The following is a 25,807-nucleotide window of genomic DNA, read 5'->3' on the forward strand; positions in this document are numbered from 1 at the left end:
CGGCGCGCGCCGCTGACGTCAGAAGGCCATGGCGGCGGCGGCGTTGGATCCCTGGCAGGCTGCTGCCCCGCGCAGGAAAAGGCGCTCGGCGGCGCGGCGTCCGCGAGGGAGGGAGGCGGCGGCGGGGGGCCTGGACGCCGAACCAGAGACGGACGGCCGAGTCGTGCTTCGTCGCATCCGGGAGGCCCGGTGAGTGCGGAGTTGGCCCTGGGACCGAGTCTTCATCCTTGGGAGGACCAATCCGAGCCTCCGTCTCGCCACCTGTAAAGTGGGCATATCTGCAAACCCTTAGGGTTATTGTGAGGGTTTTACGCAGGTGAGGAGCTTATTACAGACTGAATCGGAGTCAAGGTCGTCATTCCTCTTGTTGCACTTCCAGCTGCTGCGCGACGTTCGGCAAGTTCCATAATCTCTGTGCCTCAGTTTTCTCATCTGAGAGATGGCCCTGAAAATAGTACCCGTATAGGCTTGTTTTGAGGATTCAGTGAATTAGTAAATGTATGTAAGTGTAAACCACGGTGCCTGGAGCGGGGTAAGTGCAGAAACAGTGTTTGGTATTAATATCACACGAGTGTTGGTTATTGTTATTGCTGACGCCAGGGAAGCAACACCAACGTGATTGACATCTTCATGGTGATCATCGTTAGTTAATTGAGGAGCTGCTGTGTGCCTGCCACTGGCTTATGCATTCTACTTAATACATCTTTATCAATTTGAACATCTCAGACAGCTAGGATCCTGTCAGGGCTCAGAGTCTTAGAGACACCGGTAATGTATGGAACCAGATTTGAAACCCATAGCTTTGCAGCTGCAACACCTGTGCTTCAAAGTTCTCCATTATTCGGGCTTAGCCCAGACCCTCATCCCTCCATGCTTTGCTCTGCACCTTGCAGTTTAGAACAGTACCTAACAGAGGAAGCACTTTAATAAATGTTACCTATTTTTGTTACTTATTTTTGTTGCCATTATTTATTTGCAGTCCTTTAAGGGCCCAGTAAATAACAGCTTTTGTTAGTGCTTCAGATCAACAACTGGGGGAAATTAGACTAATTTTATATGCTCCTCTCCCCCAGGATTAAGGTCAAGAGACAGTTGCTGACTCCCAGGTTACCACTGAATAGAAAGGAGTTGGCTGACCAGTTGATTGAGCCTGAATAAACAAACAGCAGCGACTTTTTCTAGGATCTTGGAAGACGTCTCTGAGAAGGAGTGTGCCCAGGGATCTGGAAAACCCTTAAGGCACTTTCCCTACACCTTGCATTGTTATTCTTCCTCAACTTCTCCGGTATCCCCCCCCCCCTTCCTGGGAGCTCCCTGCTTCTTCTTGTACCCATAAATGTGGTGCAGACCCCACTGCTCTGAGTAGAGAGGAGCCCAGCACTTTACACGCTGTTCTGTGCGCAAGCTCACCAGTTTCCAAAGCACTCCCAGTACATTAGAGCTCTCCTGTACCCTCTGTGATGAACATGAGGGCAGCCTCGGGCAGATGTTTTCAATTCTGTGTGGTAAACGCTGGTGTGTGGCTTGTCTGTTCAAATCCAATTTTGTTTAAAATTTTTTTTCCTTTTTCTTTTTTTTTAGTATGTATTTTTGAGACAGAGAGAGACAGAGCGCGAGTAGGGGAGGGGCAGAGAGAGAGCAAGATACAGAATCCAAAGCAGGCTCCAGGCTCTGAGCTGTCGGCACAGAGCCCAAAGCGGGGCTCAAACTCACGAACCGCGAGATCATGACCTGAGCCGAAGTCGAACACTTAACCGACTGAGAACACTTAACCGACTGAGCCACCCAGGCACCCCAAAATGTGACTGTTTTTTAAATTTATTTTTCTGATAGTTCATTATTAGTGTATCAAAATGCAACAGATTTTTGTGTATTTTTTATCCTGCACCTTATACTGAATTTGTTATTCTAGTAGTTTTTGGTGTCGTCTTTAGGGTTTTCTTTATAAAATACCATGTCATCTGAAAATAGTGGCCGTTTTAGTTCTTCCTTTCCAATCTGGATGCCTTTTATTTATTTATTTTTCTTGTGTAATTGCTCTGGCAAGGACTTCCAATACTACAGTTGACCCTTGGCCACATGGGTTTGAACTGTGTGGTCCACTTAATACGTGAATTTTTTTCTAATAAATACAGTGCTGTAAATGTGTTTTCCTTTAGCATTTTCCTAATAACGTTTTTTTTCTAGCTTACTTTGCTGTATGAATTCAGTATTTAATACATCTAACATACAAAGTAGTGTTCATTGACTTTTTTATGTTATTGGTAAGGCTTCCAGGCAACAGTAGCCTATTAGTAGTTACATCTTGGGGGAGTCAGAAGTTATACTCAGATTTTCGACTGCACAGGGGTTTGGCACCCCTAACCCCTGTGTTGTTCAAGGGCCAATTGTATGTCAAATAAAAGTGGCAAGAGTAGGTATCCTTGTCTTGTTGCTGGTCATAGAGGAAAAGCTTTCGGCGTTCACCATTGAGTACGATGTGGCTTGTCACATGTGGCTTTTCTTATGTTGAGTTACGTTCTCTCCGTACCTGCTTTGTTGAGAGCTTTTATCAAAATGGATGTTGAATTTTGTCACATACTTTTTCTGTGTCTGTTGAGAGGTCATATGCTTTTTATCCTTAATTTTGTTAATGTGGTATATTATTTTGATTAATTCCTGGAATAAATCCCACTTGATCATAGCATATGGTCCTCTTACTGTATTGGGTTAAGTTTGCTGATATTTTGTTGAGGACTTTTCCATCTATGTTCATGAGAGATATTGGCCTGGAGGCCTCTCTTCTTATGGCATCTTGGCTGGTTTGGACAAGGGCAATGCTGGCCTCATAAAATGAGTTGGGAAGCATTCCTTCCTCTTGTTTTTCCTGGAAAAGTCCTGGAAAAGGACTTTCCTTCCTGGAGAAGGATTCAGTAAAGTTGCAGGATACAATATCAATACACAAAAGTCTGTTCCGTTTCTATACACTAATAATTAACTATCAGAAAAAGAAATTTAGAAGGTGATCCCATTTGAAATTGCATCAAAAAGAATAAAACACCGAGGAATAAACTTAACCAAGGAGGTGAAAGCCTATATACTGAAAACTATAAGACATTAAGGAAAGAAATCGAAAACACAGGTAAATGGAAAGGTGTTCCATGCTCATGCATTGGAAGAACAGTGTTAAAATGTCTATACTACCCAAAGCCACCTACAGACACAACACAATTCCTATCAAAATTCTAATCGCAGTTTTCACAGAAATAGAAAAAAGGATCCCCAAATTGGTATGGAGTCATGAAAGACTGAATAGCCAGAGCGATCTTGAGAAAGGAAAACAAAGCTAAAGGCATCACACTTCCTGATTTCAGATTTCGACTACAAAGTTACAGTAATCAAAACAATATGGTATTGGCATTAAAACAGACACACAGATCAATGGAACAGAAGAGAAAGCCCAGAAATAAACCCAAATATATAGGGTCAAACACCTTATGACAAAGGAGCCAAGAATATACAAGAGGGAGAGGACAGCCTCTTTAACAAATGGTGTTGGGAAAACTGGACAGCCACATGCAAAGAATGAAACAACTATTTTACACCGTACACAAAAATTAAACCAAAATGGATTAAAGACTTGAATGTAAGACCAGGAACCATAAAACTCCTCATAGAAAACAGAGGGGAAAAGCTGCTTGACATAGGTCTTGGTAGTGATTTTCAAAATTTGATTACCAAAAGTAAAAACAAAAGCAAAAACAAACATGTGGGACTACATCAAACCAGAAAGCTTCTGCACAGCAAAGGAAACCATCAACAAAATAAAAAGGCAACCCATGGTATGGGAAAACGTTTGCAAATCATGTATCTGATAAGGGATTAATACCCAAAATATGAAGAACTCCTACAACTCAGTAACAAGAAAACCCAAGCAATCTAATTAAGAAATGGGCAGATCTAAATAGACATATAGAATTTGGAAGCATTCCCTCTTCTGTGTTTTGGGTTTTTTTTTTGTTTTTGTTTTTTATTTTGGTTAGGGGGAAGCTTGGGAAGGATCAGTATTCATTCTCTGAATGGTAGAATTCACCATTAAAGCCGTCTAGTTCTGGCCTTTTGTCTTTTTGGAAGTTTGAAATTGCCAATTCTTTTGGGTTGTCCAAATTGTTGCTGTGTATTTTCACAGTAGTCCCTTTGATCTTTTGGTTTTTTGTGGTGTCCGTTGTAATATCTCCTCTATCATTTCTGATTTTGAGTCCCCCCTCTCTCTCTTTTGTTCTTGGTGTGTCTAGGTAAAGGTTTGTCGATTTTGTTCCTCGTTCAAAAAATCTGCTCTTCTGTTGATCTTTTTTCCTATCTTTTTTTGGAATCTATTTCATTTATTTTTGTTCTGGTCTTTGTTATTTCCTTTCTACTAACTTTGGGCTTTGTTCTTTTTCTAGTTTGTGAGGTGTAACATTTGGCTATTTATTTCAGACTTTTCTAGCTTCTTGAGGTAGGCCTGTATTGCTATAAACTTACCACTTAGAACCATTTTTGCAGCATCCCAAAAATGTTGGTCTGCCTCTAGGTTAAATTCTATTTTGTCTGATATAAGTATAGCTCTCCCAGATGTCTTTTGGTTTCCACTCGCACAGAACATCTTTTCTGTCTCCTCACTTTCGGTCTGTGTTGTCCTTATGTCCAAAGTGCGTCTTTTGTGGGCATCGCATGGATGGGTTGGTGTTTTCAGTCATTGTATATCTTTTGATTGGACAAATTCATCAGTTTGTTTTAAATCACTGTTGACAGTGTTTTGCTCTGGGTTTGCATAAGCTGGTAGACCTGAATAAAGAAAGCCTAGACACTGTTTTTGTCTCTCCTTTTACTTCGACCTTGGAATTAGTTATGATAAGGCAAAGACTGTTTATTGAGTACCTGCTGCATGCAAGGCACAGTGCTGTGTGTTGACTCATTTGATCCCTTTCATAATCCTGCTTGATAGGTATGATTCTTTTCCCTATCGTAGGGGTGAGGAAACTGAAACTCAGAGAGCTTAAACCTGGGCAGCTAGCAACTATTTATGGAGCTCTGCATCTGTGCCAGGCGGTGGTGTGGACTGACTCAGACCAGTCCCTGGGAATTGGGTCGTCCTCCAGCCACCCTTCTGCCCTCTCGGAGTGCCGGCAGTGCTGGTCTGGCTCTGGACATGCATACTGTGAATCCCCGCATCCAGCTCATGGTCAGGAGGAGGGCCACTGGTGGGGCGGCCTGGAGAAGGTTGGGAGATGACCATGCCTTTTTTTTCTTAACAGGGAGGACCTGCTTCTCTCTGATTTCTGGAGTCTGGCCCTAGGTGGGTACCGCCTGGCGAAGGCTGGGGGTGGTAGGTGTGGGAGGAGAGCCTGAATGTGGGCAAAGGAAGGAACGTAGTCCTCATTGGATGATATTTTCTTCACAGAGCGGTGTCCATGCTGGGTTCTCATTCTGACTTCCCACTTATAACCGTGTGCCTTGGCACTTAACTCTGAGCCTCAGTTTTTCTTTGAAAGAGAGGTAACAAAGTACACACCCTGTGGTGTAATTTTGAGGATTAAATGAGGCTATTCAGTTAAGTGCTTGGAACAGTGTTTGCCTGTGCATGGGAGACGATACGTTCAGCTGTCACTGTCATTGTTGAAATGTATACTTAGCGAGCTCTTTTCCCCGACTTTGCAGTGGAGGCTTGTTTTTCCCCACGCGGTTGGTGTAACCTCCTCCTCAACAGAACCTGTGGCCATCTGAATATTAACATGTGCGGCAAACATACCAGCAGTCACAGTCTGTATGGAGGGACATTTAGTTATTTATTCCTTCATTTTTCAGTCATTCTACATAACGGTGCAGGGAGCACCTTTACGCATAAAGCTTTTACCAAATGTAGGGTGATTCTCTTCGGACATCTTCCCGGAAGAGGAATTATGCAGTGAAAAGGCGGTGACTGAGTTGATATCTGTTGTCAAGTTTTTCCAGAACTTCTTTTACCAATCAGTTCCTCACGTGCCCTTTCCCAGCCGGGGGTCTCATTCACAGATCTCTTTGCTAAGAAGTGAAAACTGCCGTCTTGCTGTGGAAACAGGGCCTTTTGTTTTTCAGGTGCAGGTTTGTTCAAGTAAGTTCAGTGCCAGTGAAATGAGAGACCAGAGAACCCACTGCTGTAGGAGAAGATGTAAACAGATTATTTTTTGTTAGACTCAAAAGCCCCAGTCTACCTTTTTTATTCTTTGAACTTTTTACACGATGTTGAGAGCTCTGCTCCTCGGTTCTTTGTTATCATCAAAAAAGTACGTACTTCAGAGCATAGCCCGCACTTACCAGGCACCTCCCACCAAATTAGAATGAGCTCCCATTAGAGCTTTAGGTGGAAACTGTGCCCATAAACGAAACCTGTTTTTTGCTGGAAACATCTGTGGGGTTGCAGGCCGTGGGCATGCAGGGACCAGGACAGCCTGTCTGTGTGGGCGGGTGTGGCCGCAGGCCCCAGGCGTGTTTGGGAGCAAGGCCTGCAGCCTTCTTTCTGAGGAGCTGAAGCCTTTGCTGACCTCCTTTTCTCCCTGGGGCTGTGGCCTCACGTGGATGGTTGGGTTCACGGGGCCAGAGCATGCCCGCTGACACTGTTCCGGGCCTGCTCTTTCAGAAACCATCAACGGCTGTCTGACGAAACATCTGGAACAACTGAAGGCCCCAGTGGGGACTCTCTCGGAAGTCTTTGGAAACCTGCATCTCGACTCCTCGCCAGATGAGTCGGATGCGGCCCCCGGCTCCCTCCCAGGAGAGACCGTGGTGCCAGGAACCTGCCATCTGAAGTGTGTATGCTACGGCCTTGGGAACTTTGCCACCTGCGTCATGGCTAGAAACCAGCTAACATTTTTGCTTCTCTTCCTGGAAAAGTGCCAGGTAAAGTTTTGGATTCTTCTTTATCGCCCCTCCGCTGGTCTTGCACACGGATCTTCGGGTTGACGGGACTCATTCTTCCCTCCTGCAGATTCCCAGAAGGCACTGCTGGGTGTACGACCCTGTGTTTAGCCAACTAGAAATTGCAGTTCTGAATAGCCTCGGTGTGATTGTCCTCAGTGAGAACGAGGTGAGTGGGGGAGGGGAAGGGGAGGGGGGAAGCTGTGTAACTGACGGGACCCCGGGCTGTGCCATGTGGACACCCTCGCTCGGAGACAGCAGTCATCCCTTCCCACCACACACTTGCCTTCCCAGTGCCTGGAATGTGGGGCCCGTCAGTACCCACGTTGTGGCCTACGTGGTACCCATCACAGAAAAATAAATCGTACAAGTGGCATGAACTGAAACCTGTTATATTTGCAAAATTCCTTTTATTTCTTTTGAGAGAGTGCATGAAGGGGAGGGGCGGAGAGAGAGAACGAACAAGAACGAAGCAGGCTCTGCACCAGCAGCATGGAGCCCAATGCAGGGCTCGAACCCACGAATTGTGGGATCGTGACCTGAGCCGAAAGCAACAGTCAAGGCTTAACTGACTAGGCCACCCAGGCGCCCGTTTGCAAAATTCTTGTGAGAATTGTGTGTCCAGGAACTATGGTAATTTACTAAACTGGTGTTTACTGTGGGATGAAAAAATGAAGGGCTACAGTCTCGGTGCCTCCAATGAGGGCCTCCTGGTTGGAATTGACTATCCTAGGGGAGGTTATGGAAGGGGACAGAATAGCTCTCTCTGAACCTGTAGCCATCACACCCGTAGCGTCGGGCTGGGTGGCGGGTAGATGCTGTGCCCTGCATGCCCTAAATGGTTGGCATGTGAAATTTCTGAGCCCTGGAGGACAGACAGTCCTTTCCTAGGCAGAGGGCAGAAGCCAGCATACAGGCACAGACTTCTGCAAGTAGTTTTGCCTTGTTTGGGGGATTGCAGACAGAATAGTCCTCTGATTCCTGTGTTCCAGAACAGCCATCTCCTTGCTTTTTATGAAACTCGAAAGCTAGGCCCGGCTGAGAGAAGAGAATCCTTCGCCGGTGTTGGCGAGGCCCTGAAACGCTGCCGCTCCCTTCACCCCATCTTTTCTGAGTGCCTGCCCTGTGCTGGGCGAGATCTGGGGGGAGGCCAAGATAAATGCAGGCCCCGTCTTCAGGGAGCCCCCGGTCCCATCAAGGCGTGTGGCCTGTAACCAGTAAACGGCGAGCAGAACAGTGAGGGGGAGCCACCACATGCTGGAGCCGAGAGGGGAAAGCACCCCGCGCCGGCTGGAGGGAGTCCTGGGTCAGGGCCGAGCCGGGACCGGAGGTCCACCGGGTGTCTGCTGGAGGGACTGAGGCAGGGACACAGGCCGCCTGTGCAGAGCGGCTGTTGGGGAGCCACTGCCTGTTCGTGAACACAAGGGAGAAGAGGACAGAGCGCAGAGGCCCAGGGGAGGCAGGCCCAGGCAGCAGGGGGAGGGCCTGTGTCCCTGCCGCGGGTCTGGCTATGGAGCCACGGTTCTCAAAGAGGGGACAGTTGTATCCCCCAGGGGACAGCTGCAAAGGACCGACTGTGATAGGGGTCTGCAGAAAGGGACACAGGAGGCCTGGAGTTCACCAAGCACAGTCCACGGGCACAGTAACCGTTGCCCTCCATCCTGCCCTTGCTGTCACGGACCCAAAGGCCCCTCTGCGGACCCAGAGCTGCGTTCACAGGACACACATTTATTCAGTCGACACAGGTTCTTTCTGGACATCGTGATTTCCAGACTTGTAGCCCCATGTCGCTGTATAGATTTCAGTCGTGCTACATTAGGACAGAAGTGTTCCAGAGAGGGGGGCATCTGTTTCCAGGGGATAGGTCAACCTGCCTTCCCCGCAGCTCACTGTTCTTTCCAGCGAGGCTGACACAACCTGGAATACGGGTTGAAGGCGTCCGGGGTGATCGGACACACGTGTCCGTTGTGAAGCGACTCCAGCGAGGTTCGTTAACACACGTGTCCCCTCACACTCGTACGCTTTTATTTACTTTGTGGTGAGAACGCTCAGCTCGGTCCTCCCCTCCCCCTCCCCCTCCCCTCGTGCTCAGAGCGGAGGGGTTTACACTGTGTGTGTGGCGCCCCCAGGAGGGAAGACGCAGCGTGTGGGGCGAGCCCACCGTCTTTTACATGCCCCACTGCGGGACGGCCCTGTACAACAACGTCCTGTGGAGCAACTGGTCGGTAGACGCCCTTTCCAAGATGGTCGTCATCGGGAACAGCTTCAGGGGCCTTGAGGAAAGGTGAGCGGGGAACGGGGACGTGCCCGTTCCTGACAGACCCGCAAGCGGGAGACGTTGCCATGACTCTCGTGCCCAGAGACACTTTTCCGTAGGAACCCGGACGGGCTCAGAGGGGGGGCGTGAACCCCAAGTCGGGCTGCGGCACGAGTTAAGGAGTCTTTTGCCAAGATTCCCTCCCTTCCCTTATGACGGACAAGTTTCCGAAAGTGGGGGAAACCGACCTCTCCCACAGCTGCTCACACCTACACACACCCGGGTGTCCACCGCCACGTCTCCCTTGATGAAAGGGGGGGTGGGGGGGGGCTCACGCTTTCTCTGATTACTGCACCTGTTCCACAGTCCCCCTCCTTTTTAAAACGTTTGTTGCCTTTAAGCCGCCTTGCCTTCCTGTAATACGCTCTCATTCCTCCTAGTCGTGACGGGTTTTGTTTCCTTTAATTTCTAGGTTGCTGGCAAGGATTCTGCAGAAAAATTATCCCTACGTTGCAAAGGTATCTAAACAAAGGGGCAGGGGTGGGAAAGGGTGTGGGACCAGACCGCTTCTCCCTTCCTGTGAAGAACTCTGCCTGGACGTGCATGGGAGGACGCTGACGAGGGGCTCACGGAGGGCGCGGTGACGGTACCGCGCCCGCTGAGCTTTCTCCATCGCTCTGTGTCACAGAAAGCGATGACCTGCCCTTCGTTCTCAGTATCGAGCCCTACATACTCACTGCCCTTGGACCTTCCGGTTCATCACCAAAAGCACTTGAGTTAAAATATCCTAGTCCTTTTATTTTTTTTAAGGTAACATGGGGTGACTAACAGATCACGCACAGGAGCGTGGGGTTTACTGTGACCGTCCGGTTTGTACATTTTACATCTGAATGTTCCTGCTCAGGTTATGCAGGGACTGGAGGAGCTTGGGCTGCCGGAGACGCCACAGTACGCGGACGTATTCAACGACACCTCCGTCCACTGGTTCCCTGTACAGAAGCTGGAACAGCTCCCCACGGACACGTGGGCATTTCGGGAAGAACCAGACTATGGGGACTGTGAGGACCTTGAAATCATCAGGAACAAGACAAGAGGTCCTTCGGCTGCTGACCTGAAGTCGCCATGACATGGTGCCAGCCGAGGCAGAAGCAGCTGCCCCTGGAGAGGACGGGGGAGGCTCCACAGAGGGAGTGCCGACAGCCCCCTTCTTTGCAGTGGGCCAGGTTGCAGAGCACCGGGAATATTCCATTCAGTTCTCCCCCTTAGACGAGGACGTGCTGTGGAAGGGCTCGGCATAAAGATGCACCTCCTGAGCGTGTGTCTTATGTCCTTTGCTGGCAACCTGACCCGATAGGGAATACTCCCGGATGGAGAGTAAGTACTCTTTCAAGGCCGGTTTCAAACACTGTTTATTCATAACCACGTCCGTCTCCAGTGCATGTGTCCAGCCTGCTGCCCTCTACTTGGCCATGTCAATCAGGCTCTGCAGGGAGGTGGGCACCCAGGTCTTCTCGCCCTGGACGAACACCACCCCGCGGTCGATGTAGATGACGATGCGGCCAAATGTGTAGAGCTGCTTCCCTTCGTGTCGCTTCCCGATGACCGGCATGAAGACGATGTTGTGCTCCTCGGCCTTGGTCTCAATGAGGTCCTTGAAGTTCATGGGCACAGAGCTGGCGGCCACGCCGATGCCCCTCTGGGCCATGTTCTCAGCCTCCCGTCGCTCCTGCATGGCCTCGTACTGGAAGTCCTTCCTCCTCTCCGTGTGGGTGAGGTAGGCAATGTTCTCCCGTGCCCCGGGCTGCATGTAGGCACCTGGGAGACGGGAGGGGAGGGGGGGGAGTGAGGACAGGTGTTGCGACACACAGAGAAACAGAGACTGCTTTGGCAAAACCTGCCTGTGACTCTGTGAAGGGTGGCGGGGCCTTGGGGGCACAGAGAACTGAGACGGACACTAAGCACCTTCCGGGAAGCTCGGGCAGCTGTCCGCCGCCACAAGAAAACTGGAATGATGTATAATAACCAGAGAGATGCTGAACATAAAATACCACAAGAGATTCATCCTCCCAGGGCCGGAAACCTTGACAGCACACGGCCTAGCCTAGTTCTATTTTCAATGTCTCCATACAGGCCCGGCCCCGGAAGGATTCAGAATGCAACTGGGGAGCCAAAACAGCTGCTGAAGGACAGCACGGGGCCCCAAATGCCCGGTGCAGAGGGGTGTGGACGGGAACGGCTCTGGGAGGTGGCCTGGGCCTGGGGTGGCTGAGGAAGAGTTTCTAGAGAGGGTGGAAAAGGGAACAGCCCCCTGAAGGACCTGGGTAAGTAAAGAGCACAGAAGTACACCCACCTCATTAAACAGAACGTATAACCTACGAACTCAATTTTTGTGGAACAGACTCAGTCAAAGGATTAAAGGCTCAGGAAATAGAAACTACAACCCTAGCTGTCACTCTGGCTGGGTAACCTTGAACAAGCTCTCGGCCCTGAGGAGCTTATCTGGGAGGCAGCGCTGGCCTGGGTCCTCTGGTGGCCTTCACGTGGAGACTCAAGCACACTGACACAGGACTGACGGACCTGGTCGGGAGCTGGGGACGGATATTAAGTGGACAGGCACCTGCCTGCTGCGGAGACAGCAGAGACCCCGCCCTCCAAGTGCGACACGCACACTGTAGCTCACTCCATCCCTGGAAGTGCGCATTCGGCCTGTTTCACAAGGAAACAGAATGGGCCAGGCGGGCTTAGCAACTGCTACGTGTCAGGCTGTGCTCCGGCTCCTGGTCGGGGGGCCATCACGCCTGAACAGCACACACAGCTGTTCACGGAGGCATGCCGGTGAACGTGAAAAGCCACACGGCAGTGATCGCGAGGGTGGCCCCAGAGGTAGGCCCCCCTACAGTGAATCCAGCCACAGTCAAACTCGGGTCAGGGGCAGATGCCCCTCCCAGTGCCGGGAGTGCTGGGCAGCGTGTGCTGGCTAACCGTGTAACAGGGTCTGCTGGGCGAGTGTCCGCGTTGGAGCGGGCCGCCCACAGGGACTTGATTCCGCGTCATTTACGTGATCAGAAGCACAGCGCTCAGGGCCAGGATGTCCAAAGCAGACTCTCCACTCACCAACGTTGGAGGACACTGCCCTGTTCATGATATCGAGCGCTTCGTTGAATTTGTCCTTGACGGATGGGTGTGCCAGCACTTGATCTGAGAACATGGACTTCCAGCCCAGGTACCACTTGGTGATCTCCTCGTAATTTGGGCTGTTACTAAGCCAAGAGCACAGCACCTGCCAAAAAGACAACAGGAACCATGCATCCATTAGGCAGAACTTCAAAGGGACCTTTTACTTTTGTTCTGATTGTGGTCCTGCAAGCTGGTGACACTTGTAGGGGTTTATAGGGGCTGAACAGTCTGGCATTTAGACGGTGGAATTTGGAGTCAGCTTGGCAGCTAAGTGCTTTGAACGTAAACTCCCTGAACCGCATCCGCCCGTCTAAACAAGACGCCAGTCCCTACCCCCGAGTTTCTGTGTGAGGAGTGGAGGTGACGCACATCAAGTACTTTGCATCTGGCACATGGCAAGCGTCCAGTAAATGCTGGTTTTACTATTCCTGCTTATTTCTGTTACATATCACAGCTCTGTCATCTGACAGTTGTCCAAGGATCAAGCTCCTAGTCAGACCTTGGCAGAAAACTGAGTGAAGCCTCTCTGCCTCCAGCCCATCCCTCAGAAGACACAGCAAAGCAGGGTGTACCTGAAGCCACTTGGGGAAGAAGTGCTTTTCGAGAAGCCCCACCAGGCTGGAGACGGAGATCATCCCTTCCCAGTCGATGACCCAGTAAAAAGCATCCATGTGCTGCTGGTGAGGGTTAATGACTAATTCCCCAAGACACATCCCTGCAAAAGAAGCCCGGTCTTTAAGGCAAAGCCACAGAAGCACAAAGGGCAAACTCTCCAGCAGACAACGCTGGTCGTTAATCCATTTCTATACATCAATCCCAAGCTCTTGATAGGGCAACTCTTAAAAACCATTTTCCTCTATAACCCAGAAATACTGTATATTTAAAATCAAACACCACAAAAAAAGGCAGAACGCCAACGTTTCTCATGTTACCAGAAGCCCAAACGAGACCAGTTAGGAACCAAGAGGCACGGGGGCTCTGATGTCCCTGATGCCAGAAGAACCCCGGGCACGTTTATATCCCAGCTCTGTGCACGAAGCGGCACTCGTGGTAAGCAGCACCATGTGCCGGGCTCTCTCACGGAGCTCCAAGAGCGGGTCTTACAGGGCACGGATCACGTCGCCGCTGGCCACAGACACCGCGGTGCCACGGCCGCTGGACCTAACGCACCTTCCCCGTGTGCTCACCCAGCTTGGGCACTATGTTCTTGACCATGAATGCCTCCCAGGAGCCAGGGGTGAAGACGTCTTTCCAGGGCTGGAGGATGAGCTTGGCCGAGGAGTCGCTGGGGTGCCACTTCTGCAGGGCGCTGGACAGCTTGCTGCGGATGGGGGAGTAGAGCGGCTCCAGGCGCGCCTGCATGAGGGGGAGCCACGGGTGGACCCACGAGTGGATGGGCACGGTGTCCGTCAGCGGGTTCCAGTTTTCCACCTGCGGGAGCAGTTCACGATGCGCCGTGCGGTCAGTGGCACGGAGGCCGAGTGCTCCCCTGGCCAAGGCCCACGGGCCCCTCTGCACGACCAAACTGACACACCCACACAACTGCGGGAGGTCTCACAAACGGCACAAATTCTAATTAGAGAAACCAAAGAGATGAATTCCCTGCTAGGGGACTCTGGGGGAGAAGTGCCGACAAAAGGGCCGGAGTTGCCCGCAGGACAGCAGCTGTGTCAGCAGATTCTGTCAATCCCAGGCCCTCCGACAGCACTGAGGGACTGGAGAGGTGCCCCAGGTCCCTGCCGACGGCTGCCCCCTGCGGCTCTGGGCCCTACCTCCTTCTGCAGCTTGGGGAAGATGAGCTGGTCCAGTATGTTATCTAAGATCCACACGGGAATAATGTGCACCCAGCTGTCCAAGAAGTCCACCATCGGGTCACAGTTCCTCGGCTGCCATTGAGTGACGATATTTCGAACAAATGGCATCCAGACTTCCCATATCAGCCTGCGGGGGAAAGGCGAGGGCGGGATGGCGGCACCGATGGGGTTTCAAAGCAGACAAAGTCCACCGCCAGCAGCCCTCCAGAATAAGAAAGAAAGCGGCACGGACGTCCAGGCACACCAAACCACCAGGCCAGCCCCCAGACTGCCCGGACCTGCGCCTGCCTCCCCCTTGCCCTGCCAGCCGCCTGCTCACCCCCCCAGGCCTGTCTCCCCGGCAGAGCTCACCTGCTCGGCAGCGATGCTGCGGGGGCACAAAGGTCCCCTCTCCAGGGACTGCAGGCCTTCCCACCTGGAGCTCTGACGCCTCACCTCTCGGGTCACAGCTTCAACGTCCCTCCTCTCAGAGACCTCCACCTCCAACTACTCCCGGCCCCCAAGGAGGCATGTGTCCCGGCTTTATTTGTACGCTTCCTTACCCCCACCTACCTCTCCCATTCCCCGCACACTGAGGCTGGCCGCCACCTGGCACAGCACGGCCCTGACAGACACGTGACAAGCACGGTGTGAGCGAGCGGACTCCTGGAACGGGGCCGGCACGCGCGGAGGAGGCGGTAGAGGCCAGTCCCCGCCTTCCCCAGTGGGATCGTCCCCCCGCCCGTGCCCAGTACCTGTGAAAGGCGTCCGCCGAGAGGTCCTGCCCACCGTGAGATAAGAGCTGGTCATTCTCAAGGAGGCTCTTCCACCTGGAGATGACCTCCGTGCCGTACGCGCAGTCCTGGGGAGAGACGCAGCCATCAGCCGAGCTCCCTGCCCCGTGCGGCCCTTCCAGGCCGGGCCCATCCTGCCAGCCACTCACCTTGAGCGGGTCCCACTCCTTAAAGTACTCCTTCACGAGCGGGTAGACGATGGCCACAGCCAGGTCCACACGGTCGGACATCCGGTACTCCTCGTAGTACTTGTCCTGCAGAGTCTCGAAGATGCGGGCGCACTCGTCCAGGGTGAGGGGGTCGCCGCAGGCGGGCTGCATGCGCCGCTCGCACTCCTCCACCATCTCCAGGACCTTGCTGAGGTTGGCGATGACCCGCTCCTCGTGCTCCAGGACCTCCGACATCTTCTCCAGCTCGTGTGACAGGTTGACCACCATGTCGCGCTCGTACTGCAGCTGCCGGTCACTCTGGATGATCTCCTGCTCCGTAAGGTCGATGAGCAGCTGCAGGTTGTGCTCCAGCTCGGGCAGCGCAAAGCCCGGCGCCTTGGCCTCTTTGCCGGGCAGCGGCAGCGGCTGGGACTGCGGCGGCAGCCCGTCGTCGGGGATGCTGTGCTTGTGGCTGATCTGGCTGTAGCTGTAGTAGACCTTCTGCTCCCGGCCGGTCATGTCGATGACCTGGGGGAATGCGGCAGGGGGGACCCGGGTCAAGGCTCACCATTGCTGCCCTGGGACAGTGCGCGCCAGGCCGGGCGAGGGCAGGGCGCCGGGGCAGGTGCTCACGAACCACACGCTACGGCAAGGCCAGGAGGGCGGTGTTTCCCAAAGTGGAGCCCCTGCCGCACAGACAGGACGGTCAGGGACGGAAGCACCGCGTGCAACCAGCAGCTCCAGACTCGGTCCCTCTGGACAAGATGGACAAGGCTTTCTAGGAAAAGCCGTGAAACTGCAGTGCAGACAACTCAGCTGAGGTGAAAATCTATTGCCATGCATAGTAGAGGCTGTACTGATCAAAGCGGGTAATAAAACACGTATGATCAAAATATCACACTTGCTGTAAGAAAAATGCATATTTAGGCAGACAGATCTAGAAGGACGTGCATCAAGATGTTAAAACTAGTCGCCTATAGGAAGGAAGGAAAAGAATACTTTTGCCTCTGTATTTTCTAATTGTCTAGAAGGTACCACACCCTGCTCCGTAATAATACAAAAGTTGTATTTTGATTTGAAAACAAAACGTCAAAAAAAGTTACCGGACCAAGGCAACCTAGGTGAGCATTTTGAGAAAATAGGGGAAACTGGTCTATACTGGAATATAAACCGTACTGAAACACAGTGACCCATCAGCACTTGAAGTAACAGTACGACCCAAGAACCACGTGCATTAGAATCAGCTGGAGAAAAATGAACAGAGTTCTCATGCCCTGCCTCGATCCACGGACTCCAAATCTCCGACGAGAACCCACACATTGGCATTTCTTACCAGTCCTCCCCGCCCACAGCTGGCGCACGACGCCCTGACATTTGAGAACCCCACGCGGTGACACACACAATCTGTCCTACGCCAAACTGCACCAGACAACTGTCACCACCCTCGTTCTCTGGCTACTCAGGGGAGTAACAGAAAACCCAGGACTGGATGCACGGAACAGCGGCTGAAAATTCCATCCATTTTTACAACTGAAGATACTCCAGTGCTGGTATGCCCTGAGGACTCTGTCCTGCGCTCCCAGTCAGGGCGAGCTCGTGCACCCTTTCCAGTAGTCGGGAGCCTTAGAAAGCTTCCTATGTTTAACCTGGAGACTGTACTTCTAAGGATCTATCCTTACAAAACGTCCGAAACAAAGACAAGACTTGACACAAACTGGCCAGCCCGAACCGAGCCAGGAAAAAGCTGAAGGTCTAGGACGGAGGTAGGACCAAGTGGCCTAGTACTTCATTGTCTGGAATCACACACTCACTAAACGTGACGTTCATGCCAGGTTTTCCATAACGGAGATGTTTTTAAGTTCACGGACCGGGCGCTTCGGAGAGAAGTGGTTTTGCACTGCTGCCGCGTAACGAAGAGCGCCCAGCATGGGGCGGGACAGCTCTCGCGGGGCACACGCTACCGCCGAGCGATAACGAACAGAACAGAGCAAGCCCAGAAGACCCCACAGGATCCGAGAGAACGCTGGGTGATTGACTTGACGCAGGTGTGGCAGTGTTTCCCAGCGCCCCCCTCCCCGCCCCGTACCTTGACCTGAGAAAGCTCCTTCTGGGGGGCGGCGAGCTTCTTGCTGATCCTGCCCTTGGCTTTCAGCTCCTCCACCGTCTTGTAAGAGTATTTGGGCTTCTTCTTGCTTCCGCTGGGGTCTTTCCTCCACTGGCTCAGCTCCTTCTGAAACTCCTGAAGCAGGGGGAGGCGGCCAGTGACACAAGGCAGGCCGCTTTTCACAGCAGGCGGGGTGACTGAGACCGTTCGCAGACACTCACTAGGCACGGTCTCAGACGTACGCAAGGTTCTGCGCCAAGCGGCGTGCCTGAGGGACACTAAAACTATCTCCTGACACGCCCCTGACACTCAGCCCCTCGTAGAAACAAGAAGGTTCAGGAAGCAGGTACTCCGGACACCCAGGAAACGGCCACCCCCACTGCGGGCAGGCACTACGCTACTTTTAAATTCACCTCACGTAAAACTTAAACAACATACGGGATTTAAGTACATGAAACCTTGGTTCTAATCTAAGATGAAGGCAAATAAACAGGTCCCTAAGTATTAAGGCCAAGACACCTTCTGTAAGCAAGGTCTGCAAGCCTCTTCCACAGGAAGGCCTACGGTAGATAGAGAAGGAAGCGCGGTCGGGGAGAGTAGAGTCCAGCCCACCGAAGTGGGTTTTGTGCATGTCCTTCTTTGTTTCTTACACTGGTTTAAAACTTGTACTCGTTTTTTCCAAAAATGTCTGGACTTCTACTCCAGGAAAACCAAAGATCAGGCACTACTGGGCCAGGTCGATGGCAACAACCGCCCGGACCTGAGTAGCATCTACCTCTTTAGACAGCGAGGCCCTGGCCCGTCCGCCTCACGCCCGGCTCGCCTACTCGCTTCTGCTGCACACCTGCTACCTGCCGTCCCACACTATCCAACGTCTCCCGCCTCAGCAAAAGGAGAGGGTCGGCGACGAGCAGTGACAATACGAGGCTCTGCAGCATCCCGCTGTCCCTCATAAACGCAAAGGGGAAAAACGGTGTTGAGACAGCCGGCCCCTCGGGGGCCAGGGCAGAGCGACCCCCAGCTCACAGCTGGCTCCCCGCGACACTGGAGACGAAAGCCCAGCACCTACAAGTGGCCTTCGGGGCCGGTGCCGTGACCCGCCCGGTCGATGCGCCTCGTCCCCTCCCTGCTCCGTGTGCTGCCTTCCCACCACAGCCCCCTCCGCGGCCTCTCCGCCACCAGGCTCGGAGACGTGCGCTCGGTGGCCTCTGGCCTCACGACTGGCCCCACGCTCGCTGCCTTCTCCTGCCGGGAATCCACTGAAGCGTCTCCTCCCTGACAGGCCTTCCCTGACCGCCCTACCTAAGTATGTCACCCCTCCACAGCCCCCCACTCCCCACCTAGTCTGACCCTTCTCAGCACCTACCGCTCTCAGCAACCACACCACAGCTGCTTGTTGACTGTGTCTGGGCACCAGGCTCTAAGCCGTTCCTCGTGGAGGAACCTCCGGCCTCCAGCACAGCGTGACACATCACGTGTGCAACAGACCTCTGAAGGCCGACAGACTGAATGAGCGAGCGAGCGACGGTGGGAAACAGCACAGACACCCCCCGCCCGTGACCCCTGACTTCTGCTTACCTCTTCCGCTTCTTCTTCTGAGTCAACCACGGGGAAGTCTTGCAGGGACTGAGTGGTACGCTCAGAGCCGTAAGCGCCCACGGCACCTTTGCCCTTTCTCTGTCTGGCTTCGATTGGGTTAATGATACCTGACAGATTTCAGCAAAAGGTAAAAAGATTTCAGATGGTCACAGCGATTCCTGTATTCGAACAAGGCACTCAGTGAAACCACCCTTCCTCAGTCCTGACACAGAATAACACAGCCCAGGAGGGAGGGCTCTTCTCTGCCCCTGGAACCCTGTCTGAGTCCCCTGTGATGTGAAATTTCTAAGCATTTATGGTACAAGAGGATGCAGACATCAGCGTATCGATGTCCTAAATACAGATTTTCGTATCTGCTTTGGATTTGTCTTTTTGAGATACTGGGAGAAAAAAGAACTATTCACATGTAACTGGGAACTCTGGAGTACTAAATTCTACACTTTCCTTGGAAGAAGGTTCCGGTAAGGAGAGTGAATTATTCGCAGAATATACTGACTGAATGAGGCGAGGTGAAGCAGCAGTTCAGTAGGAGACCCCGTCAGTTTTCCTGGGTAGCTCCTGTCTCCTGGACTTTGCTTGCTTTATAGCATGCGTAAGCCTTGGAAATAAGTATTTTCCTCTAAGAGTCAACAGACAGGACTACCGCACTTCAGTGAAAACTGCCCAGCCTCCCCTTCAGCTAGTACTGCTGAAATCTCAAGTCAGACCTCGTTCTCCTTCCGGGTCACCACTGCCAGCTCCGTGAGATTCATGACTTTTCCTCCAGCTAACGCTGGGTGTAACCTGAACAACTACGTAGGAGTGGAGCCTGGACTCTTACAGACTATTACTGTTTCCATCCAGTTGCTGCCTGCTCACGGGAAACAGGACAAGGAGAGAGAAAGCAGGTTCCTGCAGGAAGAACCCAAGTGCTTGGCTTGTGCGGCTTTGATGTCAAGGAGACAGGGACATGTGAGAGGAGCTGTCTGGACGGGGCTGGGGCCTGGGGACAGGAGGCAGGGCTGCTGAGCGCAGACAGAGGGCCCCATGTGGGATTTGCTCAGCCAAGTTTACGGCCACACAAGGGCACATAAAAAAGCTACACGAAAGGGCACCTGGGTGGCTCAGCTGGTTAAGTGTCTGACTCTTGATTTTGGTTCAGGTCATGATCTCATGGTTCGTGAGCTCAAGCCCTGCATCAGGCTCTGCGCTGATAGTGCGGTGCCTGCTTGGGATTCTCTCTCCCTCTCTCTCCGCCCCTCCCTCACTCACGTGCTCTCAAAATAAATAAACTTTAAAATAGCAAAAAAGTTGGGGCCTATAACCCAATGCTCTAAACTCTTTATCTTAAAAAAAAAAAAAAAAAAAAAAAAAAAAGCTACACACAATGTTTCATGGATATTCCTGAACTACAAACTCCTATGCCTCCAGGGCCCAGGAAAGCTGACATAAAGTAAGGGGTATCGGGACCAAAGACCACAGGGGGTGGAGACTGCTTCCCCGAGGCCACGAGCACTGTCTGTGGCAGCTAAAACCAATTCCTGCCAGACAAAGTCAAAAATGTCAGGTAAAATTATCTTATTTGTAAATGCTGGCAACAGGCTCAGTCTTAAAGAAGCCTCTCGTCTGCAGCCTGACTGAGCCTCTTCCTCCTGCTCAGACAAGCTTCCGTTTGGGTCTGAGAAAGCAGACAGCCAAGGAGCACAGCCTTTAGGTGCCAGCGGGCCAGGCCGCAGACTCCACGGACTCGGAGAGGAGAAAAAGCAAGCCTTGCCTCCGTCCCTCAAGACTACAGGGTGCCCGCGCCCTACCTTGTGCATTCTTCCCGAGCCCCCTTCCAGGGACGTAGCCCATCTTCTGCAGAAGCTTCTGTCCAATTCCCTTGGTGTGTCTTTCCCAGCTGCCAAAATCCATGAAAGACTTGGTTCCTCCTGCAAAGCCTTTCTGGCTGGGTTTAAAATTGCCACCCTGAGGAGGAAAAAAAAAAACAAAACCAAAGCTTAGTTGACAGGGAAAAAAAAAGAAAAATCTAAGAAAGCTTACTCGGACGATGGGGAAATGGCCTGGCAGTCAGAGCATTATAAAAAGTGTCACACAAACCAAAACCAGCTCTGTGACGTGCGTCAGGAGAGCAAAGAGCCCGCGCTGCCCACGTCACACCTCGCAGAAACCTGCCGCCATGAGGAGAAACCCACACAAGCCCCCCGCCCGCAGATGCCTGGCCGCATGACCTTCCGAGGACGTTACTAAGGTCACAAGCCTGAAGCAAAGATGCTACCGTCTTTAACTTCTTGGGTCCGAAATCCTTAGGAAAGTCATCCTGCTTAACAGGCTTCTCCTCGTCGTCGGAATCTTCCAGCTCCGCCTCCTCTGCTGCCCCTTTCTTGAGGCCGGCGCTGATGAAGTTGACTGGTGCGGAGTAGTCTCGGGCCCTGCGAGCAAACACAAGGCCCCCAGGGGGCTGTCAAGAACCTTCCGTAGCCATCCCTTGTACAAACTGTGCTGGCCAGGGAACCCCTTAGGGTGGACCTCCAGGGATCGTTTTAAAAGAGCAATACATTCACTTATACCCAAAGGGCCCCAGATCCTGTAATCACAATAACATTGTTACCTGCTGGGTTCAAGTCAACTCTGCGGCTGCAGTTATCGATGTCAGTGTCAGGGTGATTAAAAATGCAAAGTGTCGGGGCGCCTGGGTGGCGCAGTCGGTTGAGCGTCCGACTTCAGCCAGGTCACGATCTCGCGGTCCGTGAGTTCGAGCCCCGCGTCGGGCTCTGGGCTGATGGCTCGGAGCCTGGAGCCTGTTTCCGATTCTGTGTCTCCCTCTCTCTCTGCCCCTCCCCCGTTCATGCTCTGTCTCTCTCTGTCCCAAAAATGAATAAAAAACGTTGAAAAAAAAATTATAAAAAAAAAAAAAAAATGCAAAGTGTCATCTTATACAGTATGTGTATCAGTTACGTCTTCGTAAAAGTGAAAGGAAAAAATGCAAAATATGATATAACCCAACTTTCTTCTACATTTTTTAAAAATGCTTATTTTTGAGAGAGAGAGTGAGAGAGAGAATCTCAAGCAGGCTCCTCTCTGTCAGCACAGAACCTGATGCAGGGCCCGAACTCATGAACTGTGAGATCGTGACCTGAGCCGAGGTCGCGAGTCGGAAGCTTAACCAACTGTGCCCCCAGGCGCCCCTCCTTTTACATTTTTAAAAATTAAGCTATTTTAAAAACCATGTGTCTTGGAGGCTATTTCAAATACAAAAACCAAACGAGAAAAATTCTAGTAAAAAATCATCACAGTAAAAGAAATTCTATGAATGGAAAGTATATTAACAATTATATCAAACTCTGAGAAGAAGTTCGCGTTCATTACATTCGTTTGTGAAAACTAAAGTAATAACGAAGAAACGAACTCCGTGAGATGGCGAGTATCGATGCCGACCACGACGGTCACAAGGACAGTACTTACAGTGTCATAAACGTCAGCTCCCTTTATAAGATGACCAGCCTAGTCACTGCACAACCCCGTGGCAGTAACAGAACTGAGAGGATTCTTTTCTAGAAGATGCAGTCAGGTAAGAGCCCAAACTCAGGAGGGAGGCCCAGATTCCCGAAGCCTGGCTGTGCGATCACGGCCTCAGTTTCTTAATGTGGAAAATGGGATAGTAACAATGGGACCCTTCTCACAGGTAAATGATACCAACCATGTAAAAAGCACAGAACAAGTAAAGCGCCAACAGATGTTGGCTATTTGGCTACGATCATCTTATGGTTAAGTAATCCTTGACCTCTGAGCCATCTGTCATCCACTTTTAGATTTCTTGCCACGTGAGAAGGGGCTGTACCAATCTCCATACTCTTTCCCCCCAGGCTCCCCAGACCGTGTGAAACAGGCACAGTCTCAAAGGGCCGGAGCCTACAGGCCACAGTCGAGGCCAAAGAGACAAACCCATACTGGCTACACACGCCGGTCAGGCGACTCGTGGCCAGTGCCCACATGACTTCACGCTGAGGCGGAAGACTGTCAGCCTGAGTCCTCATCTCCCCGCCACCACGCCTGCAGGGACCCAGTCTCGGCCCCACACATCTCCCTCTTCCACCGGAGCCCCGGGCCAACTTTGCACACCAAAAGGTCTCCTCCAAACATAAGCGCGCCCACGTCAGCCACTCGCTCTCTCAGACCCGGATACCTCGTGGATACCTGGTGCTTCCCCTCAACGACCTCTGTATCCTCATGCCGTCACCCTCTGTGGTCATATATGCTCAAGGATCGCCTCTCTAGGGACCTCTTCCCTCGACTCCCAGAACACGTCAAACGTCCTCTCAAACGTACTCTCTCTCAGGTCCGAAGTCAATCACAAACTTGCACTGTGTGAGTCGTCAGTCACAGCCTGTCTCCATGCTCTGGTGTCTGAGCTCTCAGAAGGCAAGGAATGGACCTGCGGCCCAAGACCCGCTACATATAATTGCTCACTGAACACCTGCCGATGGTTCAGTCAGCAGAGAGCCGCCCTCCAGCCCAAAGAGGAAGCTGGGCCTCCCCGGCTGATGCTGCAGCTCCAGGACTCAGGAAGGCCAGGAGAGAAGTATGTTTAGTGGTTATCCCCCCAACTCCCTCTCCATCACCCCCCACTTCCCTAAAGCAACGGAAAGCAGCCCCACGCGCCCAGTACCGTTTGCCTCCAAAGCTGGGCCTCTCTTCATCTGAGTCTCGCTCTGCCCACACTCCGTACGTGGCCTCTTCCTTGGTCTGCCAGTGGCGCTGCCGGTTGGGGTTGAATTCATTCTGGAGATCCCAGTCGGTGATCTCAAAGTTCTCCCGCTCGTCCTCGTCATCATCCATGTGGCCTTCACCGTCCCGGTACAAGTGGGACAGCGACATGGCCGGTCACTGAAGGAAGGGATAAGAAAGGCACGCGGAGTTTGTGGTGAGTTCTGGAAGCGGCAGCAGGCTTCCCTGAGTCCCCGCTCCTTGCTCCCTTTGAACGTCCTCCAAACACAAAGCTTGTTAAAATCGTCGCTACAATTCAATAAAGCAGACATTAAAAACATATTTTAGGAAATGATCCGTATTTAAACAGGCGGGACAAAAGGCTTCTCAAAGACCAGTCCCAACGATGTACGTGATTCTTAAGCATCTATTTCTCTGTCCTAGTCAATGTCATAAAACATCACACATACTCATATATATAGAAACCACATAAAAATACCTACGTATGTTACTTATTTATTATTGCCTCAGAACCTGGGTGGACATCTTCCGGGATCCCAGATTATTTTGTTGTTGCTGCTGTTGAGGAAAGTTGTATCTGGACCCTTGGCGGTCCCAGGAGTGATTGTTTTTAGAACATGCTTTCTGAACTATATTACTTGGTGAGACCCTAAAACTTAGATTTCCTCCCAAAACATGAACCTCTTCTGAAGGCAGCAGTAATTATAAACACTACCTTAACAGACATCTGTGTACTGCAACAGAGAATTCAACTCCTGAGAGCTGGATGATGAGATTCAGCTGTCTCTTTCTCATAAAATTATTTTCTTTGGAGTTTATTTATTTATTCTGAGAGGGGAGGGAGGGGCACACAGAGACAGGGAGAGAGTGAGAATCCCAAGCAGGCTCTGAGCTCTCCCTGCAGAACCTGTCGCGGGGCTCGCAACTCCGGAAGCGGTGTTCAAACTCAGAAACTGTGAGGTCAATATCTGAGCTGAACTCAAGAGCCGGACCCTTAGGACCCTTACCCCTCAGGACCCTTAGTCGACTGAGCCACCCAGGTGCCCCACATCTCTTCTTTAAATGGATTAATTACTGCTGCACCAAGCTTTACAATGCCTTGTAAGGCAGATTAAACAAGACGGTGCTTAAAAAACACTTAGCTCAGAATAAAAAACGCTCAAGGAACAATAGCTGTGACAGTAGCTCCATGATTAGCTTCATCATCATTACTATTACGGGATTAGGGAAGGAACCTAACAAACTGCTAAAATCACAGCCTGAGTTCAAATCCCAGCTCTGCCAGGTACTCAGTGAGTGTGTGAGTATCAAACACACACGAAGTGCCAAGCGTGGTGCGCTGCATGGTATACATTCAATCTGTGACAGCAACTGGGATTCTTACCAACCAGTTGCTTGCTGCAAGCAGCCCTCAGGGACAAGGAGTTCACTACTTCCGGTCGCTTCTGTGACAGGTTCTCCCTGCTTGGGGTGCCTGGGTGGCTCAGTCGGTTAAGCCTCCGACTTTGGCTCAGATCATGATCTCACCGTTCATGGGTTCGAGCCCCGGGTCGGGCTCTGTGCTGACAGCTGGGAGCCTAGAGCTTGCTTGGGGTTTTGTGTCTCCATCTCTCTCTGCCCTTCCCCCGCTCTCTCTCTCAAAAATAAACATTCAAAGATTAAAAAAAAAAAACAACCACAAAGTTCTCCCTGCTTACTCTACTCACTGGCACACTGCTTGGGTGCAGCTGGTCCCAACCTCAGCCAGCAGTGCAAAGAAGGGAAATGTTGTCAGGGGAGACAGGGAGTCCCAGACACACGGGAGTCAGTAATATCGCTGCTTCCCGGGGCAAGAAGCAAAGGACTGTTAGGAGTTACAGAGCCTTTGGCAGGTACCAAGTACTTGCCGGACGCTTCGAGCCGATAATCTAACGTAAGCAATCAAGTCACCACGTACTGTTGGCGTCCCCACCCTTCCGATAAGAGAAAGGAGACGCGGGGACGTCGGACAACTTGCCCCAGGTTCTACGCTGGCAGGCTCCAAAGCAGGTGGGCTTGAAGCCAGGCTTCCGGCGGGGCTCGGTCCCTAACCTGCTCAGTGGGTCCCTCGCGCACACTCCCACTGGCGGGGGACCCCCCCCCCTCCGCTCCCCGTCCCTTCCCTCGCCCCGGCCCCACTCACCTCTCCCGGGTCCCGCCGACCAAAACCAGATACCGGCTCTGGGCGAGCTGCGCGCCACTACAGCAGCCGGAACCCGGATGCGCCCTCGGACGGCGCGCCGGAAATGACGTATAGCAGCGGAAACGGCGCGCTGGTTGCCATGGCAGCAGCC

The 25,807-nt window shown here is 51.9% G+C and overlaps 2 protein-coding genes across 4 annotated transcripts; one reads left to right on the forward strand and one right to left on the reverse strand.

Moving 5' to 3' along the window:
• The first annotated feature begins 2 nt into the window (after positions 1-2).
• SRRD (SRR1 domain containing) lies at positions 3-16,305 on the forward strand. The gene is made up of 7 exons (XM_049618964.1): positions 3-189; positions 5,277-5,317; positions 6,638-6,897; positions 6,986-7,084; positions 9,045-9,199; positions 9,645-9,690; positions 10,077-16,305. Exons 1-7 carry the CDS (start codon positions 29-31, stop codon positions 10,296-10,298), a joined length of 984 nt encoding a protein of 327 aa, XP_049474921.1. The 5' UTR covers positions 3-28; the 3' UTR covers positions 10,299-16,305.
• Positions 10,564-25,764, reverse strand: TFIP11 (tuftelin interacting protein 11). 3 transcript variants are annotated; one of them, XM_049618955.1, is made up of 13 exons: positions 25,657-25,764; positions 23,437-23,654; positions 21,046-21,199; positions 20,579-20,735; positions 18,768-18,895; positions 17,178-17,324; positions 15,086-15,613; positions 14,898-15,004; positions 14,122-14,290; positions 13,537-13,780; positions 12,922-13,064; positions 12,287-12,452; positions 10,564-10,987 (listed from the first exon to the last, which is right to left on the reverse strand). In XM_049618955.1, the coding sequence occupies exons 2-13, from the start codon at positions 23,643-23,645 to the stop codon at positions 10,632-10,634; spliced, it is 2,508 nt and encodes an 835-aa protein (XP_049474912.1). In that variant the 5' UTR covers positions 23,646-23,654; positions 25,657-25,764; the 3' UTR covers positions 10,564-10,631. The 3 variants fall into 3 exon arrangements, with proteins under 3 accessions (XP_049474912.1, XP_049474910.1, XP_049474911.1); XM_049618953.1 differs by having other exon boundaries at positions 17,172-17,324; XM_049618954.1 differs by lacking the exon at positions 25,657-25,764 and having other exon boundaries at positions 17,172-17,324; positions 23,437-25,111.
• Between the last annotated feature and the right edge of the window lie 43 nt (positions 25,765-25,807).

The sequence above is a fragment of the Panthera uncia genome, assembly GCF_023721935.1.
Source record: "Panthera uncia isolate 11264 chromosome D3 unlocalized genomic scaffold, Puncia_PCG_1.0 HiC_scaffold_8, whole genome shotgun sequence".
NCBI classification, from domain to species: Eukaryota; Metazoa; Chordata; class Mammalia; order Carnivora; family Felidae; genus Panthera; species Panthera uncia.